We start from the raw sequence: 22,246 nt of genomic DNA on the forward strand, positions 1-22,246 counted from the left end.
TCTCTCTCTCTCTCTCTCTCTGTGACTATCATAAATAAATAAAAATTAAAAAAAAAAAGTACTCATTCTTTGTTACTTGAAGTGTCATTGCTTGAGAACCTTGAGTGTGTCAGGGTTTTCCACACTTGTAACTCGGGACATTGTGGGTTTTCAACTCCTGTGTGAGGAAGAGGCCAACCTCAGTGCAGGGCTTATCAGAGGGATGCAGAGAATTTCAGTTTCCTCAGGACACGATTGCTTTTACAGATAAGGACACACAGCAGGAGGATATGTGGAAGGCAGCTATTGTTAAACTACAATTTTCTTTTTTAAAAAATAGATTTGTCTTTCATAAAAAATAGGCATTGAGCACTTACCATGTGTCAGGTACTGTTCTAGACATGGGGGTGTGTACTGTGGTGAGAAAAGATGGACCAAATCCCTGATCACATGTAGTTTACTTATTAGCAAGAAGAGGCAGATAATAAACAAGTAAATATGTTATTTGTATTATTGGGTTGTGTGTGTGTGTGTGTGTTTAAGATTTTGTTTATTCATGAGAGACAGAGAGAGAGGCAGAGACACAGGCAGAGGAAGAAGCAGGCTCCATGCAGGGAGCCCGATGTGGGACTCAATCCCGGGACTCCAGGATCACACCCCGGGCGGAAGGCGGCGCTAAACCACTGGGCCACTGAGGCTGCCCTATTACTGTTGTTGTTGTTGTTTTATATAAATTTATTTTTTATTGGTGTTCAATTTGCCAACATATAGAATAACACCCAGTGCTCATCCCGTCAAGTGCCCACCTCAGTGCCCATCACCCAGTCACCCCCACCCTCCGCCCACCTCCCCTTCCACTCTCGTTTCCCAGAGTTAGGAGTCTGTCATGTTCTGTCTCCCTTTCTGATATTTCCCACTCATTTTTTTCCTTTCCTCTTTATTCACTTTCACTGTTTTTTATATTCCCCAAATGAATGAGACCATATAATGTTTGTCCTTCTCCGACTGACTTACTTCACTCAGCATAATACCCTCCAGGTCCATCCACGTCGAAGCAAATGGTGGGTATTTGTCATTTCTAATAGCTGAGTAATATTCCATTGTATACATAAACCACATCTTCTTTATCCACTCATCTTTCGATGGACACCGAGGCTCCTTCCACAGTTTGGCTATTGTGGACATTGCTGCTAGAAACATCGGGGTGCAGGTGTACCAGTGTTTCACTGCATCTGTATCTTTGGGGTAAATCCCCAACAGTGCAATTGCTGGGTCGCAGGGCAGATCTATTTTTAACTCTTTGAGGAACCTCCACACAGTTTTCCAGAGTGGCTGCACCAGTTCACATTCCCACCAACAGTGCAGGAGGGTTCCCTTTTCTCTGCATCCTTTCCAACATTTGTGGTTTCCTGCCTTGTTAATTTTCCCCATTCTCACTGGTGTGAGGTGGTATCTCATTGTGGTTTTGATTTGTATTTCCCTGATGGCCAGTGATGTGGAGCTTTTTCTCATGTGCTTGTTGGCCATGTCTATGTCTTCCTCTGAGATTTCTGTTCATGTCTTTTGCCCATTTCATGATTGGATTGTTTGTTTCTTTGCTGTTCTATTACTGGGGTTTTAAAGTTAGAAATACAGCATGCTTTTGTCAGAAATTCAGATAAGGCAGGGGAGTAGAAAGAAGGAAATGAGATCTCCTTCCAACGTTCCTCCAATGCCTTCCTGACACATAACCACTGTTGTAATTTAATGTGTATCCTTCCAGATTTATCCCAAGCTTAGACATACACCTACTCTTATATTTATTGTGGGTGAGGGATCATGGTGCTCTAATTTTTTCCCTCCTTATCAAGATATTTACATGCAACTCTCCTCATAGAACCTACTACATTCTTTATAATGCCACAGTAGGGATTTACTAATCCATTCCTCTACTGGTGGGTATTTATATTGTTTCTATCCACCACCACCTCATCACAAAAAAATGCCACGGTGAATGTTCTTTTGTATTACATCATTTGCAATGGTAATAGTATTCCTTCAGCTAGGATCCTTCAGCCAGGATTTCTGGATCAAAGGGCATGCATATTAGATTGACTTTTCTGATAGTGAAGTCATTTGAAAGTCAGATAGGAGAGAGAAAGGGAAGGATGGGTGAAGGATATTCATAAAAACAGAATATCCGGAAAAGCATCTCTTAGTGAAGAATGTAAACAGAACAAGATGACAGTATGATTAACCACAGAACATAATTTTCTAATCTCCTTGGCAGCCTCTCATGAGTTCCTCATAAATTCCACAGTTGGACCAAGTTATCTGATCTGAGCACCTTGAAATTATAGTTGACCCTTGAGCAACATGAGGGTTAGGGGCACCAATCTCATACAGTCAAAAACCCATGTATAACTTTCAACTCCCCCCAAGCATAACTACTAATAGCATATTGTTGACCCAAAGCCTTATAGATCACATAAACAGTCAATGAACACACATTTTTTTTTAAATTTTTTAAAATTTTTATTTATTTATGATAGTCACAGAGAGAGAGAGAGGCAGAGACACAGGCAGAGGGAGAAGCAGGCTCCATGCACCGGGAGCCTGATGTGGGATTCGATCCCGGGTCTCCAGGATCGTGCCCTGGGCCAAAGGCAGGTGCCAAACCGCTGCGCCACCCAGGGATCCCTGAACACACATTTTGAATGTAATGTGTATTGTGTGCTTTTTCTTACAATAATACCTTTTTCCTATTTTTTTTGATATTTCTAAGCTTATTATTATTTGTCTGTAAGTGCTTTCAAATTGTTATGAGCATCCAAAAAGTTTTTCCAGTACGTTTATTGAAAAAAATCTGTGTATAAGTGACTTGTACACATGGTGTTCTGGAGTCAACTGTGGTATCAGATGGCTATTTGCCCTCACTCAGACTATAGTTGATCCTTGATCAACTGTTAATCAAACCAATATGGGTTTGAACTGCAGAGGTCCTCTTTATATGCAGATTTATTTTAACAGTACCATATTTTCCTTATGATTTTCTTTTTGACATTATAAAATATTTTAATATTATAGAAAATTCATGTGTATAATAAACCTAACATTGTTTAGCTATCATCCAGTTTTATCAAGTCTGAAAAATCTTCCATGTTTTCTTCAGAACATTTACACAAAATATTACTGAAATGATTGAAAACTATGCACCCCAACTTTGCTTGCAAGTAGTTATTACCTGAAATGTGTTTTTTATTCTAGTTCTACAAGAGTACATATTTCATCACATGTCTGTGTATTTCAAAATGAAAATATGAAGTTTTACTTATGCAAAATAACATGTACATTTCATTTTTGTGAATGCATCCCTGTAATGCTTTTTTTTAAGTGAGTATTGAAAAAATTGAGTATTGTTAATACACAAGGTTATACTAGTTATAGGGGTATGTATGACAGTGATTCAACAAGTTTACACATTATGCTATGTCCACCACAAATGCAGTTACCATCCATCACCAGTAGTACCTCCTTATGATTTTCTTAATAGTATCTTCTTTTCTCTAGCACATTATTGTAAGAATGTAGTATATAATACATATAACATACAAAACATGTCCATCATCTGTACTATGGGTAAGGTTTCCATTCAACAATACACTGGAACAGTTAGTAGTTAAATTAGTAGTTAAGTTTTGGGGAGTCGAAAGATACAGATTTTTTTACTGTGTGGGGTATTAGTGCCCCTATCCCCTGTGGTGTTCAAGGGTCAGTTTTACATGTTTTATGGAAGCCCAATAAACATTGCCAAATTCAAAGCATCAGATGTGTATTGAATTCTATCATACATTACATTGAATTTATTCATTCAGTCATTCAGTAAATATTCCTGGAGTGCCTGCTATGTGTCAGGCACTGAGGTGGGCCCTGGAGATTCCACAGTCAATCCAACAGACAACATCAAACTCAACAGGCTAGCATGGGAGATAGTTATTAATCTCATCCCACCAACGTAAAGTTGCCACTGTTACATAAGATATCTGATACCTACCAGATCTCTAATGGAAGAGACCAGTCATGGAAGTCAGGAAAGATGTCCCTGAAGACAGGTCTCCCGAGTTGAGTTGAGTTGGTTCATTAGGTAATGCTGACTAAGCTGAGTGACGACGGGTAATTTGGAGTTACTAAAGTGGGGGGAGGGAGACAAGGCCTCAGTAATGGGGAGAAACTAGTAAGGCTAAGGGGCATGAGAAAGCAGGTGTCTGGATGAAACTCGTAGATCATGACTGTAATAGCACAATTTATATATTTGGTCTTCATCCCTGTTTTTGACACAGAGCCCTTAAAACTCTTAGAATTTCCTAAATGACAGGAATGATAAAGGTGTCTTAATATTCCTTATCCTTTCAAACCACATCTGAGTTTATGTTGACAAGGTGACTTTTGGAAAGTACCTTAAGATGGGGGCTGGTTGCCAGGGCAACAAATCATGTGGTTGGAGGGATGGAATTTTCAGTCCCACCCTCCACCCCCTCCCTGAGAAAGGGGCTGGTGGTTGAGTTGATCACCACTGGCCAATGATTAATCAATTGTGCCTATGTAATGAAGCCTCCATAAAACCCTAAAAGGGTGGGGTTCAGAAAGCATCCAGATTGGTGAACAGGTAGAGATTTGGGTAGACCTCAGCACATGGAAGCTCTGTGCCCTTTCCCATACTCTGTCCTATGTATCTCTTCTATCTGGCTGTTCCTGAGTTCATTCTTTTTATAATGAACTGATGATTTCATAAGCAAAATGTTTCTCTGAGTTCCGTGAGTCACTCAAGCAAATTAATTGAACCCAAGGAGGGGGTTGTTGAAACCTCCAATCCATGGCCAGTCTGTCAGAAGCACAGGTGACAATCTGAACTTGTGATTGGCAACTGAGGTGAGGGTGCAGTCTAATAGGACTGAACTCTTAACTTGTGGGATCTGACACTATCTCCAGGTAGAGATGTCACAAATGAGTTGAACTGTAGGACAGCTAGCTAGTGTTACAGAGAATTTGTTGATGTGGGGAACCCCTTTCCCACCCATGCATGCACATCAGAATTGGGCAAAGAATCATAAATGAGCAAGCATGAGACATGATGAGGCTGGGAAGATAGGCAGAGCCCAGAACATGAAGGTCCCCAGGGACCATGTTAAGACTTTTGATGTATCCTGAGAGCAATGGGAAGCCTTTAAAAGGTTCTCAGCAAAAGAGGGATAGGGGTAGAGCATGAGGAAACATAACCAGATTTACAATTTGAAAATGGTGTTGTGAAAACACAGAATGGGCATAAGGCGGGGGTGGGGGGGATGTTGATGAGAATGCAGACAGGGAACCAAAAACAAGGCTTTTACAGCTATCCAGTGGAGAACATGGCAGATTGGACTGTGGTGCCAGCCACGTGGAGAGAACTTAAGATTGGGGTCAAATCTTTGAAGGACTTAGTCGTAGCACAGTAGACCTCCTGGGCTGAGTGGATTTGATGGAAGACAATTGTGTCAAGGATGATCCCAAGGTTTCAGGTATGGGGGACTGGAAAGATGGTAGAGATATTCACTGAGTCTGGGAGTCCTGGAAAAGATAGTTTGGGGAGAGTGGACTTTAAATTCTGCTTTGAAACTGTTTAGTTTGAGGTATCCTTGAAACAACCAAGAGGGGCTTCTGGGTAGGCTGTTGGATATTTAGCTCAGGAGCTCAGAGGAATGATGGGCTTTGCAAAGATCAATCTGCAGGTCCTTGGAGTAGATGTGGTCATTGAAGCGTGGGCCTGGGTGAGATTACCAGGGAAGTTAGTTAGGTTGAGGAGAGAAGCCAGGCCTAGTCTGGGGGACTGTCCATAATTAAAGATCTAGTAGAAGAGGGAGGCATTCGTAGAACCCTGGGAGTAAGCACCTTCTTAAAAATTGCAACCCAGACATTGCACTTGCCTCTACCTAGTCCTTTTCTTGCTGGCCAAGAGGAGGAATAAAAATCGGAAAGTTGTAAAGTGAAAGCCAGAAAAAGAATTTTTCCAAGAAGGGAGCAATGGTCACCATCATTGAATTCTGCTAAGGGGACAGATCATCTAGACACCCCAAAAATGTTTGGCCTTTCCTGTGTGCCTAGGTGCTATGTCCTGTGTGAGACAGACGAATGTGTTGAAGAGCCCCTCATTTTAGCTTTCCACTCTTTCCTAGATTCCCTGAGTGCCCTTGTCTTTCTTCACCATCCAGGTGGAGCAGTCCTAATTGCCTATACCTCCCCCACCCCCCACCCCTTCCCCCCCGCCAAAGCAGCCTCCACTCACCCCCACGCCTTAGTTATTTTTTTTCAAGTGAGCCAGCACACAGAACGTGCACGATTGTTGCTTATTGGAAACCACCATGGTTAAAGGCATAGTCTCCGGAATCTGACGGATGGGTTTTCAAATCCCAGCTCCATCACCAGCTTTGTGATTTTAAGCAAAGTACTTAACTTCTCTGAGCTGAGCCACAGTTTCTTGATGAGGACCATAACCAAACCTCGGAAAGTTATAGTGAGGATTCCGAGATGCTGCGTGTAAGGGCCCAGCCTAGTGCCGGGCACAGTCAGCACTTCAGAATCACATGACATTTTCTACTGCTACTGTTACTACTCGTATTTGATTTTTGGTTATTGGATTCTTCTAGCTTCTCCAGGAGGCACTCGGATTCCAGACTGGCAGTCTAATTTGTCCTCAATCTATAGCGGTGGGAGGCAGTGAAGTCTAGAATAATCTGCTTCCTTCCTATAGGAGACCCTTTTCTCTGTGCTCCCCAAATAGACTGCATGCATCTCTACCATTGCTCTGGGCACACAGCATCATAATCGACTTCCCTGTATATCTGTTGACTTCACTGGACATTGAAATCTTTGAAGGACCTAGTCGTAGCACAGAAGGAATGATGGCTCAGGGCTAAGTAACCATGAGCATTGAGCAGCCACGCAGACACACCCCTTGATTTGCAAGGTCTGAACCAAGAATACAGATGGAGGCCACATAGCATGAGCCTTAAAGATTTTAGTTCTTTATAAAGCCTTACCACTCAAACCTCTGTTCTCAGGATTCAGCAGACTGATCCCCAGAGGATAGAAGAGGCATAGTTCCCCCAGGGCAGTCCTGCTATCTGCTAGAGTGGTTTCATGTGCCCCCTGGGGCAGGGGGGACAGGATCGGGGTATTAGCCCAGGCTCCTACATCATCAATGCCCACTGGAACCTACCTGAACCCAGGGTGGATTTGTCAGGATCCCCAGGAAGCCAGGGCCTCCCAAAATTATTTGACCCAAGCAGAGGTGAGAGAGAGGGTGCAGCTGTCTGGATATTTACTTGGGAGCGATCTGGGACATGTGACCTTAACCAAACAGCTCCCTGTTCTATAGTTCTCAGGACAAAGACCATGACCCTTCTCTTCCCCCTCAATGGCAACATCTTGTGGCCCAAAGGGACCCAACTAGATGACCTATTCCTTTCCCCTAATTCTTGTTCACTTAATTGGTTATTGAACTTACAATACAGTTTCCTAAAAGACCAAAAGTGGGGGAAAAACACATTGTGGAGCTTGTGATGTGTGGGGCCAACTAAAAGGCAGGTGCAGGGCTGACCCCCTCTTGCCCCAGCCTAGGGGGCCTTATGGTAGTGCAACCGGTTTTCCATTAAGAATAGCATTTGGAGGGGCATGTGCCTGGCCCAGTCAGGAAAGCACTCTTGATCTTGGGGTTGTGAGTGTGAGGCCCACTTTGAGTATAGAGATTACTTAAAATAAAATCTTAAAATATTAAAAAAAAAAAAAAAAACCCAAACAACCCAGGATCTGTAAGTTCATAGTGTAGGAGAGTCACTGCTATTGTTCACCTATGCTGGGGGCTGGGCCACAGCCGAGCTACACAGACTGGCTTGACTGCTCAGGGCGCTTGCAGCCTGGCTAGGAAGACAGATGCTACACAGGTCATATTGTTGAGATTAGCGTTACAGGAAGGGAGGCACAGGGTAAAGTAGCAGAGGCCAGAGAGGGGAAGTGTGCTCAGCACACAGCTAGTAAGTGTGGAAGTGGGAATGAAGTCCCCTTGGTTCTCCTCCAGGATCCCTGCTTATTTCCTTGTCACCAGCCCACTCAACCCCAGGGTTTGGGGCTGCCTCAGATGGAAACCCCCCAGTGGCAGCTCTGAGATCCTCTTCAGTGAGCACATTTTTAAGAATCAGAAGGAGATACTGTCCTTGGGTTGTTTCCACCTCACTTCTTGGTCAGCGCGGTGGGAAAAATTTCTAGAACACCTCAGACTCTCAACTTTTCACCCAACTGCTTCTACATGAAGAGTTAAGAAATAAAGGCAGGTTGATGCCAGTAGATTGTACTGAGCAGCCCAGAACAGCTGGCACCAACTCCACCATCAGGGAGCAGAACCCTCTGCATTATATGCAAACTCTTGCAGCCCTTGCTTATTCCATCCTGGTCCCTGTGTGAGGCGTTCTGCTCCTGGACTCTGGTGGTTCAGACAAGACTTTGCTCTTTCTTCCCTTAGGCATGCCCTCTGCTCTCAGGGTGGGGGTGGGGGACAGTTATTGGAGAGTCTGGCCTAGGCTGGTATCAGGGCTGATCCCTCAGTCTGTGCTGAGCCTTGCAATGCAAGGTGGGGTGCAGGTAGGAGCTTTTTTCCTCTGTTGGTGCCATCAGGAGCTGTGTCATGACTGATGGGCTGTGTGTCACCTTGCCTGTAGACACGGTGACCATGAAGAGATCTGTGTTCTCTTGGGAGCCTGGACGGCCTCTTGTTCCTTGGGACATGAAAGGCATGAAGTAGAAGAGAGGCAAAAGGAGGAATCTGCTCATAACCAGTGATCATAAACTACTCAAGGTTTCTGTTACCTGGTGGGCCATCCTTCCCATGCTATAGGAGTTAAGGAGGAAGGATTTATGCAGAGGTTTTTCCGGGGAGTGAGCTGGGCTGTGAACCTCATTCAAGGTGGAGATGTGGAGGGTGCTGCCCCTTCCATCCAGGTCTAGTGAGGGTGGGGTGTCCATAGCACCCTTGGAAGGCTCACTCTGTGCTACTGTGGCCATGAGGACATGTTGCCTTGAGTTGACACACTCAGAGGAATCCAAGGGCCAGAGGCCATGTCTCTCTCAGGCCTAAGGCATCAGGACAGGAACGAGAGAGCGAGCTACTGCCAGGCTGATAAGAAACACAAACTCCACTTTGACAGTGGGTCGATGCTGCATGCCTGCTCGGGACCCTCTGAGGGACCTGCACTAGGAATATCGGTGAGGAGCCACGAACAAGGGATCCTGCACAAGACCACCTCTTGTGGAAGGAAAGAACCAGCCAGCGTGGAAGGTGAGGGTCACCGGGAGCAGCCCACTGAAATCAAGGCATGGCCTGTGGCAAAGTGAGTGGTGGCTGAAGGATATAAGGGATCCTGCAAAGAACCCAGAAAGATCGCCAGGATGGGGAGCTTTAAATGTCAGGTCCAGCTTGCTTGGAGCCGGCTTAAACCTGCTCTGCTGTGCTGAGTTTCCCACTCCCAGATGGGGGACCCAAACCCAAGAAGGAAGGAAAGGAGGGAGACGGACCACCTTCTATTTCTGGAAGGAAGGTGACCCTTTACCGGGCCCAGTGAGGAGCAGGGTAGGAGTGTAATCTTGCAATGAATGTTGAAGCGCTGATGAATATACTTAAGTGGCCATTCTGATTTCTGAATTGAGATGGTGTTCTGGATTTCAAATGCACTGAGAACATTCTGGGGACTGCTGATGTTTTCATTCAGTGGAACGGGACTGTGAGCAACACAAATAAGTAGGTGTTTTAATTACATCTTGGGAGTTCTGCTAGTTGAATGTCACATTTGCATCAAGGTCTCGTTGACCCCTGGGAGGATATGAGGTGTTTACCCCTCCTTCAGTTGATCAGTGGAAGCTGAGCTGGCATCGGGCTGTGTGTCCTTGCATTGTTCTGGACACCTGTGGCAGGACAGGGTTGTGTAAGGCTGGGGTGGGGGGAAGGCAGGGCACGCAGGCTTTGCATGCCCACCCTGGTTATGAGCAGACTCCTCCTCTTGCCTCTCTTCTACTTCTTCCTTCCCTGGGAGGGGAGGATGGGCAGCTCCTGGGGATGGTGTCAGGGCGGGTGCTGGGGGCAGGGCCGAGAGGGTCGAGGGCAGGGGGCGGCACTGGGAAGGCTGGGTGCTGGGCAGGGGGCGGGTCCTGTAGGAGCTCTGGTGAGGGCCCTGGACAAGGCTGGAGGCTTTTCACGATCCTTTCTCCCCTTCCCTCCATAGAGGAGGTCGCCCTGCCCTGCCTCCCTGTCCCCCACCCCAGTGTTCCTGCAGGACAGTGGGAGCTCGGCGGCCACTGTGCTCTGCTCCACTGCTGCTCCCTTCGCTGGGGCTGGAGGAGGGCGGGTGTGTGTAGGGAAACCGCCGGAGTTCACTTGGAGCAGCACGGCCAGTGGCTGCCGGTGCCTTCTGTCGCCCTGAGCTGCACTCCTGCTCTAGGCTTTGAGCCCGCTCCCCTTTCTGTTCTAGGCCCCATGCCCTTAACAACCTAGTCTCTGCAAAGCTCCCAGGGTGACAATTTTAAAATATAAAAAAGGTGTTAATCCCCCGTTTAAAACCCTCCTGTTGGGGATCCCTGGGTGGCCCAGTGGTTTAGCGCCTGCCTTTGGCCCAGGGCGTGATCCTGGAGTCCCGGGATCAAGTCCTGCGTCCGGCTCCCTGCATGGAGCCTGCTTCTTTCTCTGCCTGTGTCTCTGCCTCTCTCTCTCTGTCTAAAATAACTGTCTGTCTGTCTGTCTGTCTGTCTATCTATCTTAAAAAAAATCCTCCTGTTGTGCTCAGAGTAAAATGCAAGTTTCTAGATAGGGCCAGAAAGTACCTCTGGGCCCTGACCTCTGCCGCCTTCTTTTCAGAACCCTCCTGTTGCTGTTTTGTCACCCCTCGCTGGCCACACGGCTTCGGGCAGGCAGCTGGGCTGCAGGGAGCTCTCCATGCTCCTTCTTGCCCTCGGGAACATGCTTCAACCCGTTCTCTACCTGGCTCGCCCTGGCTTAGCTTTCGGTCTTGGCTTAAGCATCATTTTCTCAGAAAGGTCTGGACCTCCCATTCTTAAGATTATTTACCACTGTGTTTGTTATGTATTTCTTGTGTTCAGCTTCTCTCTCTTGCCTGTACTGGAAGCTCCATCAGTGTCAGGGGTGGCACTCTGGCTTGCCACCTACATTCTCTGAGCCTGGCACAGTGCCTGCTCAAAATACGGTGGGTGCTCAAAGTAGTGTGTTGACCATAGGGGTGACCTGCCTGCTGTGTTGTCTCAGGCACGCTCTGGCCAGCAAGTGTTTACCCCCTAGGCGAGGAGCCTGAGGGCCTGAGCACAATCTTGTCTGGATGCCTCCACTTTCAGACCCCAAGAGCCGATGCTTCTGAGAGCAGAGTCACCCTTGAACAAAGAAAGGCCTATGTTGGAGACCCAAATACATTCTGGTGATTGTGAGTTATTTAGACTCCCTTTTACAGCATCAAAATTAGGCTAAAATAGGTTTGTTCTGCTAATTAAATGGGAGGAAGGACATCTGTAAAGTGTGCGAGACCCTGTTCTGGGTCCTTTATATATTAGCACGTTCAGTGGGAACAAGTTTTGGGAGCCACCGTGATTGGAACAGCTCTCAGTCAGCAAGGTTTGAGTTATTTGAAGGCATTTAGCTCCCAGCAAGTGAGGGAGAACACTGCTGTAACACTGGGTTGATCTGTAGACGAGCAGATGAGAAGAAACAACGGGCTGTCCCTTTGTTTCCTCTGGCACTGCTGAGCACTTTCTGGGCCATCTCATTCCTCCACGAGCCCATGGAGTCGGTTGTCACTGTTCTGCTTTACCATGAGGAAACAGACTCAGCCGGTTAAGTAAACTGTCAGAAGTTACACAACAGAATGAACTGCACTTTATGGGGCACCCCATGCCTGTTATGGGCTGAATACTGTCTTCCCAGGTTTATGTTGACGCCCTAACTTCCCAGTACCTTAGACTGGTGATGATCTTTGAGATAAGGTCTTAATTAAAGGGGTGATTAAGTTAGATAAAGTACTGAGAGCAGGGCCTAATCCAGTATGGCCCGTGTCCTTATATGACGGGGAGCGACACCTGGCCACTACTGCCAGCACTGCCTCCGCTTCCTGGAATCCGGATTCTTTCCCTGGTGTTTGATGGGTACCAGTGAAGATGCAGATGTGTTGTGTGAGGGTGAGGATATGCAAGGATGACTGTCAACACCCCTCCCAGAGCTCAGGATCTAATGGGAGGACAAACATCAGTTCCTGTGCTTTTGATAGAAGTACTAAGTGTTCCAGAAGAGGAAGAGTCTGGATAAGCCTGCTTGAGTTGCTGGGATCTGAACTGGGCTGTGTGAAAGGAGCAAGGCTTTGGTCTGCAGGAACTGGTGGTGGCAGGAACTGGTGGTGATGGTTTGTTGCCAGTTTTTCTCTTTTCTGGACACGATTCTCCGCTGGACTGTTATGGTGGCAATGCTGGCAACCCAAATCCATGGCAGGGGTTCAGTCAGTCAGTGGACTTCTATGTGGCTTCCAGCAAAATACTGCCTGCAAAACCCCCTGGCCACACAGAAAGTGGAGGCTGGCCCCATCTTTTCAGGCCTTGAGGGAGCGCAGGACTCCTCCACACCTCAGTTCTACACCAGTGAGAAGATCAGTGAAGACCCTGTGTTGACAAGACACTTGTCAGAACTGGGGGACTGTGACCCCTTTCTTGAGTGGAGGTTTGACAGAAACTGATGAGGTCACAAACCCATTCTTTCTTGTCTTCGGAGCATGGGGTTGACTCTACTGTCCTCCAGGTTTCTCTGAGACTGGCGCAGCAGGTAGGGGAGGCCATGTGCCTGAGTCCTGGCCAATGACACGTGACAAAAGTAATGTGTGCTGCCTTTCTGTGCACTTCCCATGCACGGTCCTCCGTGTTTTTTCCCATCTTGCAATGGCCTTGAACAGGGTGAGGCTAAAAGGAAGAGAGGCAAACCATGCCCAGAGGCTGCTACCTTCCACCTCTCCTTCCATGGCCTGGGGTTTCGAGCCACCTCCACTTCTAGCTAGTAATATCAGACAGAGCTCCGGTGCCAACGGGACAATGGGGGAGAGAGCTGAATCACTGTCACACCCCGACTCCAAGCCCTGACGTTAGCCTAGTTTGAACTCCTGGGGCAAGAACACACAGGGGTAATAACACAGAACTGTTCTCTAACTGGCCGAAGAAAGCAGTCTGGCTTTTAATTCACTTGGGCCTTTTTCTGATACTCAGTTACTTTCAAAGGGTTATTTAGATTTGATTAAGCTAACAAAATAAGAAATTGTTCTAAAGCATATGTGTGTGTGCAGACCTCAAGTATTCCTTGAGGGGCAGCCTACTGTCTTAAAACTAAGCAGCTCAAGAGTCTTGAGAGAGTAGCTATGATCTCAAATATTCAACAAATTTTAATAAAATTTGCTACAGTAGAAATTGAGGCTGCGACCTACAACTAATATTGAGGATGACAGACAACAATAAATTATGCAATCAAAATTTTAATAACAAAGATACTATTTTTAACATGGTCAAATATACTTGGCTAAGTCCAGATTTTAAAAAACAAAAGAATCTAGCCCAACGGTACAACCATACAGCTTTTATACAGAACATTCCATTGATCAACAGAAAATACATTTGAGCACAAAAATAAAAAATATTTAAAGAGAATCTCTAAGCAGCATTTTATTTTCTGCAAAACAGACATATATCTTGTACTGATTAAATATCTACAAGTGCTTTTCCTTTACAAAAATACATATATTCTTAATAGACTAAGTCATTAACAATGACCTGGTAATCTTTCACTTCAATTTGAATGATTTATAAGCTAAATCTTACAACCACAAAAAGGTTTTTATTTGTATTAAGATGTTACCACTTTTGACAAAAAAAGCTTAAAATATTTTATATTTCAAAGGAAAATTAGCAACATAACTGTACAATAGATTCTATGATGGTTTTATTTAATGTGAGGGCTGCTCGATTAAAAACTGGTGCTTTGCTGTTGCGCTGCCAGGTGCAGGAGCGCAGCGGAAGGCTGGCGCCCTCCCACAAGCTCTTGTCATGGGCCGCAGCTTCGTAAGGACACTTAGGCCCCCATCCCCATTCTAAAAAATACAGCAAAAGAAAACCGAACCCCCAAAATGTTAGGCTGATCCCATTACATTTCTAGTGTGTAGAACTTCTGCTCCAGTGGCCTGAGGTGAAGTCTAGGGATAATCTGTTTACTAGCTCTACATTGCCCAGGAATATTTAATCTTCATTTGTTCTAGGTTAGTTTCTTACGCCACGAAGCTCTAAAAGATGGAAGCAAACTAGACCCAGTATTTTAACATCTCTGTTTCACTTGATTCTATATTTAAAGATAAAGGCATTTCAGATCAATGTCTTAGTATTGAATCCTAGAAAAAGGGGCATAATGGGTATACATATATGAATGAGCATTTAAAATAAATTATATTTGTTTAATTTCATAACTTTCTGAAAAGGAAGTACTCAAGCATTTTAATTCTATTTGCAAATACAGTGAGGATAGTAAACACACTACTTGTGAAGACTACACAAGGAAGAGAATCATTTTAAATTATTGGGAAAATGCCTTTGCTTTGAGAAAAAGAAAACCATGAAAATCTTATAATGTATATTTAAGCACATACATTTTAATGAACTTTCAACCTGATGTTTTTTCCACTGAAATACTACATGTAGAACTAGGTATATCAAGTAAATCCAAAACTGGTTGATTATTTTGTGCTTTCAAAGGGGTTTCTGAGCTCTTCTTTAATATTTTTCAGTTTTTCATAGACCAGATGTGGCATACATGTTATGTTCCTTATTGCAGGGATATATATCTATATCTTAAAAGTATTACTAACATTTTCATGTTTTTGTTTCTAGTCCCAAACATTAAAGTTATGGCAAACTCATTCATTTTTGTAATTCCTATAACTAACATCTTGGTATAAAGCTTAGCCTGCTGGACGATTCCTTATGATAAACCAGAGTATGTAGCAGAGAGCATCCGAGAAGCTTACCCAGCTACCAGAAGGACTGCATCATGTAAGCCTTACCTTCAAGATGGTGACAGGGTAAGCTCCCAAGGAGAAGGGTGGGAGGGCAATGCTTAACTTGATGTATACACTCTTGATCTGGGACCCATTTTGTCAAAGTTTGGCTATATGGCTAAATTCTAATTACAAAGTAATCACTGAGAAATAGGCCAAAGAGTTACTTTTTAGGGGGAAAAAAAAAGCCTTTATGAAAAATTTGCTTTTGAATACCAGAAAAAGAAAAAAAAAGCATTTACTTATGTAAATCCAATAGAATGTACTATTTTCTATACATGTAAGCATGGTCAGCATTTCTACCAAAGTCTGCCTTTAATAAAATTTCTCATGTTATTAAGAATCCAGGAACTAAATAAGCATAATTTTAGTTTATATGGGCTGCATGAAATGAATTAAAGAGCTTCTCAAATTCGAATTAAAATCTCCATTTCAGTTTTCTTTTCAGAGGATCCATTTCTTCCACTTGCATCCAAGGGAAAGCCAATTGTGGTGTTTATCTCTTTCTCATCTTTGAGGATTTCCTAAGACCTATCAAGTGGTGCTGGGAAAACAAGGGACATATTTGAAAGGAAGTGTGTTCTGATTATTGCAAGAAAAACCTCCATTTGATTGATCTCATCACAAAAATCAGCTTCAAATCTTTCTTTGGTGATATTTTAGCAGTTACTCAAGGTTATTGCCTAACTATATAAAATTAAATTGCAACCTAAAAGATTCCAACCTCCAAACTGTTAAAATTCTCTGTCTTACCATGGTTATTAATGAACAGCAGAAGGTCTTTGGTGATCTCTATTTCTTATGAAAATCTTTCAAAAAGAGATTACTCAAACTTATGAGTGCCTAGATACAAAACCATTCATAAGAGACAGGAACAGATAACTCAAAATTTATGCAGTAAATCTAAACAGAAATGCACTTTAGCAATGAGGCACTTTCTCTTAAATATTTCAATAAAGCTAAACAGTTCACAATATTATATAACACACTTTTCCCCCTTATAGAGTTGCTTAAATTTAGATTAGAGTATATAATGTAGTAGAGCAAACTAATTACATTTATAAAATGTGGCATATTTGTATGGGACATATTTCCAATGAATAAAGAGACTAAAGAAATACACTTTTAGGAAAGTAATTAAAAGACATTACCCAAGGTACCTGTACCCCAGACTGAATGACCTTATATTACCTCATCAATGAGCCTTTTAGTTTATTTTCTTATACTTAACAGTGTTTTGGTTAATCTAGAGAAAGGGCCGTATTCTGATTTTTCTATTAATGGGTCTGTTCACTCCAGCTAAAGTGGTATCTATGGACCATAGTCCTTTATATCTGAGGTTCCTTGACCCTCTGATGTCTCTGATATCTAAGGCAGAGAAAGCAGATTATAAAATCTTTTATGGAAGTTAAAGTTCTTTTGAACAACAGATTAAAAAAATTTTAGTTTGATTCTCCAATTTTGCCGATTCAGATGATTATTTCTATAGGTTGTTTATATAAAGAGATTTATTAGCACCCTAAGTTTATAAAATGGACCACAAAAGTTGCCTGTATATTTTTTCTGCATCTGGTTTCTTGCAAATTCCATAATCTGGCTTAGGGGATAATTAGTGTATTGCTTGACATGAAAGTAGTCCCATACTTAGAAAATTATAGTTGAATATACCAAAAGAGGTTTGTTGAAGAAGTCTATGGTTCTTAATAGTAACACTGTATTACTTGGGACCATCATAAAATGTGCACCTTTCCCTAACTTAACTGGTAACTGATGCCCTTCTTTATATAAAGTTATCTTTCACATGTTTTGGCACATATTCCATTGCATTTCAATAAAAATGTTAGCGTGTTAACATTGAATAAAGGAATTTTATATAAAACTATTCTCAATCCCATAATTGCTTCCTATATATTTCCTTGGAAAATAGTGAAATTAAAGGAGTGGAGGCAGCAACAGGCCAAATTTAAAGAGATCAGGTATACAAAACTCATTTAAGGCTGTAAGTTTTGGCTGGGGACCCAAAAACACGCAGGTCTCATTTGTGGTTTTTAAAAATGCACACTCAATTAATTTTGAGTTAATTAACTTCCACATGTAAAGCACTATTTTAATCACTGACCTAGATGTGACAGATTCATAATTTTAAAATTTCTTAGGGATGTCAGGGAATTGGGTTTCATAACAGCAAAATAATTTCTGCATCTGGAGAGTAAATTGTTTTTGGTTGAATATAATGATCTGTTCTAACCGTTTTTAAAGTGTCAACAAAAATCTGCCTTTTAAATTCTACTTTTGAGTCCTTCCAGGCACAAACACAATCTAACAAAATGAAATTCAGAAAGCATTGCCATAACCTTTTTCACAGACGTCAAAACAAAAACAGTAGAAGACTTTAATACTGACTTTCTAACTTGAAACAAAGACACATGGAAAAGGTAATTAGGAAGTTTCAGACTTTTAGAGGTTGTGAAATGCATCAAGATTTAGCTGTATTTTATGTTTTTTAGAGTTAAACAATGTTATTTCTAAGAAGCATTTTGATATTCAGAAGGCATTATCTGTGATACATTTTACTGGAAAATGTAGCACATCTACAATGTATACAGTTATAAAAACTATGTGTGTACCACACAGATTGTGCTCGTGTCAGATTTCTAAAACAGAGTTTTCCTAACTTTCAAGATTTTTCCTAAGTTTCAGAGGTTAACTTGTTTATTTTGAAGCAAGTAATAAAACTTAATTTCCAAAGAAGTTTTCTGAAGAAAACTGTAAATTTTAAAAGGTTTAAAATAAAATTCTTCATGTAATTTAAGGTAACAAGACTTTCTTTGACTTGCAGACTAACCTCAAAATGAATGGAAGACTTAACAAAACTGCAAAATCAAGGACATTATCACAGCTCTGACCTTAATGAATTTATGTATAAAACAATCCCGTTTCCCCCTGATTACTACAGGATCTAAAATGAAATATCCTCAAACCATTAATTTTGGTTAGCATATTACCTACTACACTGCATTTATTCTATTTTATGCATATGGTTTGGAAATGTGACAGGTAACTAACAGTTTTAATTAATAATTGCCTTGAGACTTCTGAAATCCATAAAATGGCTAATGTTATCTTCTCTAAAAATCCTAATATTTAAAATCATCATAACCCTCTGCATGCCACAATGACACTCACCTAAGGCCAACTTAAAAAGAGAGACGCTACTTGTTAAATGGGAGCCACAATATAAGGATGCATATACAAAAAGGGCTACACAGTGACGTTTCATGAAGCAGCACCTGCTTTCATAAGGCATTATGAAAGGTCGACCTTACTGATGCATCCATTTTGTTAGAGTAAATGTGACCAGCTGTTAATGTCTCGAATGGGTATGAATCGAACTTCAGGTCTCCACGGAGTCACACACATGTTCAACCTGGAGGGCTAATGTGCCCTCCTGTGCAACTGGTAGACTACACCGCTGGAGGACTTAAAATGTCTACAGCTATAATGTGCTCTAATGATAAGAATAATTGGAATTCTTCCCCAAAGACTTGAACACTCAAGAGTGAACTATTTTGCACACAAAAAGCTTACTGAGAACAGGACAGTGGCTCACAAACCACTCTTCTAAATACTTTCCCATACAAAATAACTTCAAGATACAATAATTATTTCTTGTACAGTACTCTATTTTAAACAAAAATTAATAAAATATTAAGTATGTGAAAACTGCAACACCACACAGATTGAGTCATAGTACTAGTGTAATCAAACATCAGAACAGTCTCAGGACAAGCAAGCAAGATATGCGAGAGGCTGAATCATGGCTGCACACCTAGCTGATTTCAACCCTGGCTTGTATGGTACATGGTGAGACAGCACAGATACCTTATGCGGGTGGTTCAGTAGCAGAATGGCACTTGGTTCACTCTTAATAGAAACAACATAAATGCAACTGACAACTTAGAGACAGACAATGGCCTTATTTGCATGCTGAAAATCTGGTTGTGTCCCTCTCGTCCACACACCGTTCACTGTGCGATCTGTTGATGAGTAAACAAAGTGCAGGATTCATCTCAGTGGGATCAAGGCCCCTTGGTCTAACCGAAATCAATTCTTGGTCGATACTGCAATACCATGGGGTAGGACTATAAAATAAAAACATGATGATGAATAAGACTGTGTTTATATGAAAACAATAAAGATTACATATGAGATATTAAGAATGCAGGGTTATAACTTACAATACTTACTTCCTGGTACTAGTGATTATGACAATTAAATAGAGATAGTTACCATTAAAATTAATTTTAAATTGCTATTTTTTTCAGAATCAGTCAAGTTTTCCGTAATATGTAACAAAGTCAAGTTCAAAGTCTCACTGATGTCACACTAGCTGGGTGTGTGACTCTTACTACTGTAACACGTAGGGAGGGGCAGGGCCAGGGGAGGCCTGAAGACTCTGACTCTGCATAAAGGGATTCATTCAATCAGTCATGAAACTTGGGGGGAGTGGGGGCTGGACTCTATCCAGAGCTGCCGTTTGACAGCCATTGAGTCACAAGTTAACAGAGACGTCTTGCTGTGAATCTATGAAACTGGGGTAGTTTTCACAAATCACAATTTTAAGTTAAGCTTGACACCTTTTTCTTTTTAACATTTACACTCTAATGGTCCTTTAAAACTGAAAAACAAGTAGATGCTACGTGGAACCTCCTTTCAACAGTCCATTGATACTGTTATATGTTCACTGTGGACTCTTACAGGATTGAAAGGTTCCGATGGTCCTTCATTGCTTGACTATTGCAAAGGGATCCTACAACAGCACACTGGAGAGGGAAGTGCTTCCTGCTGATGAGAAGCACAGGCCACCCCACCACTTCCTTAGCTGTTTTCCCCTATAGTTTGACCGTATCCTTAAGAACCTAAACATCACAGAGTCAGAAAGGTCTGGAGAACCAATGGTTTTGCTTTTCTGAAGGCTGCAGATTAAATGAAATTTTGAGGAGCTCCTTTTACAAAACCAGGAAAGTGCGGAAACTGTCACTGACAGCTCTTCATCTTGATGTAGGTGAATGTAAAAATCCAGGACAGGAAATTGTGAACTCTTTCATATAGATGAGGGAGACGGACTGAGGTTCTATACTGATCATACATAGCTAGGCTGTATAGTGAGAAGACTTGTCTTTGGAGTCTTTTTCCATTCAGCTTAGGATGGGACTGGAGGGTGGAAATAATTTCTAGGTCTTGCCCTTCCCAGTTGAGGACTTGAGGTGATGCCACCACCAGTTCTGAGGGCTGGAGTAAAAGTCACGGTCTCTCAAGATTTCCATGGTCTAAATCTATTTTGGTTTAAATTTTGTTACTTCTGAATCAGAGTATCTGGTCGTGGGGCACAGGAATCTGCATTTTATTTTAAAAAAAAAAATCCCTGGGTTGTCTTTTTTTTTTTTTCTCAAAGATTTTATTTGTTCATGAGAGACGCGGCGGGGGGGGGGGGGGCGGGGGGCAGAGACACAGGCAGAGGGAGAAGCAGGCTTCATGCAGGGAGCCTGATGTGGGACTCGCTGGATCCCCGGTCTCCAGGATCAGGCTCTGGGTTGAAGGTGGCGCTAAACCGCTGAACCACCCGGGCTGCCACTCCCTGGGTCTTCTGAAGCTCAGCTAGCTGTAGATTGCTGCCCAGACATCCTACCTAACTTTCCTACTTCCCATTCATTATCCCTGGCCCAAGTGGCAGCTTGCCCACTGTCACAACACTCTCCTAGCTTTACTTTCTATTTTGGATTCTGTTGAATCTGCATACTTTTGGCAAATAAGTCACTTGGTCTAGAATCCATAATATATAGAAGAATCCATCACCAATTCTACTGGGACGAAGGTAGAGAGTGAAGTAAAATGGCTTAGTATCAGTGGTCAGGATTCTCTGGTTTTGGCTGAAAATGGTTTGGTTTTCTCCAAGTAACCATTTGTGTTTGTTCTATGACGACACATGAAGTTTACTGAAAAGTTTTACAATTCTGGGAACTGAAAGGTATACTTTTAAGTTCTATTTGTATTTCAATTTGCTTTCTGAAGTAAAATGGTGCTGCACGTACTATCATGAAATGTGGCACATCACCCTGCTAGTGTTCAGTGATTGCCCTCAACAGATCTACTTGATGTAGAGTTGCTAGTCCTCATTCTCATCATGTACTAAAATAAAAAAGATACTTCTACAGTATATATTTCAAATGTGATAACTTTAGAAAATGGTAACATTGATCTTCATTGATGTACTGCTTTTAAAATTTTTTATTGTAAAAGTAACATGGTTTCACAATAGATTTTGAAAATATAGAAAGGCACCAAGAGCAAAATCATTCAAATAACCACCATCCAAAGAGAACTACCATAATTATTTTAGTATATATCCTTCTAGTCTTTTTGTCTATGTACGTATTTTTTTCCAAGACTGTAATCATGCTACACATATTTAGAAAATAATTTTGTCCATGTAAAATTTTAATTTTCATTAAAAAATTCCATGACTGGGATCCCTGGGTGGCGCAGCGGTTTAGCGCCTGCCTTTGGCCCAGGGCGCGATCCTGGAGACCCGGGATCGAATCCCACGTCGAGCTCCCTGCATGGAGCCTGCTTCTCCCTCTGCCTATGTCTCTGCCTCTCTCTCTTGCTCTCTCTCTGTGTGACTATCATGAATAAATAAATAAAATCTTTAAAAAAAAATTCCATGACTTATTTCTATCCTATTTAAAAGGATGAATATAATGCTTTTATGGAAAATCATCCTAAGTGATCAATAAATCTTTTGTCCTATGTTTTAGTTTATTCCTTTTGTTTTGTTTTTGGGATTTTAAATTAATCTTGATCCAATGATCAGGGCTGATTCTTAGAAGTGGAACTGCTAGTTCAAACAGCATATACATTTTTAAAGCCTTTTCAATAAATGTCACCCTGGGCTTCAAGAAAGTTATTCTATCTTTACATTTCCAAAAGAACTATGAATATACTTCTTTAGTGGCCTCAGGAATCATGAATACTATCATTTCTTCCCTCCTAATATGGCAATTTAGTAAGCATAAAATAGTATTTTATTTATTCTAAAGAAATTAACCATTTTTGTATGCTGATGAGCC

The 22,246-nt window shown here is 42.2% G+C and overlaps 1 protein-coding gene across 9 annotated transcripts in view; it reads right to left on the reverse strand.

The window, feature by feature from the left end:
* Positions 1-13,531: 13,531 nt before the first annotated feature.
* Positions 13,532-22,246, reverse strand: part of PCGF5 (polycomb group ring finger 5) — a 128,319-nt gene continuing 119,604 nt past the window's right edge. For all 9 annotated transcript variants that reach the window (XR_012020885.1, XM_072806141.1, XM_072806145.1 and 6 more), the window contains one exon: positions 13,532-19,258. Coding sequence is in view for 8 of the 9 variants with exons in the window: in XM_072806141.1 (XP_072662242.1) it covers positions 19,211-19,258 (48 nt within the window). In the remaining variant the exon portion in view is untranslated. The remainder of the gene's footprint in view (positions 19,259-22,246) is intronic.

The sequence above is a fragment of the Canis lupus genome, chromosome 29 (genome assembly GCF_048164855.1).
Source record: "Canis lupus baileyi chromosome 29, mCanLup2.hap1, whole genome shotgun sequence".
In the NCBI taxonomy this organism is placed as follows: domain Eukaryota; kingdom Metazoa; phylum Chordata; class Mammalia; order Carnivora; family Canidae; genus Canis; species Canis lupus.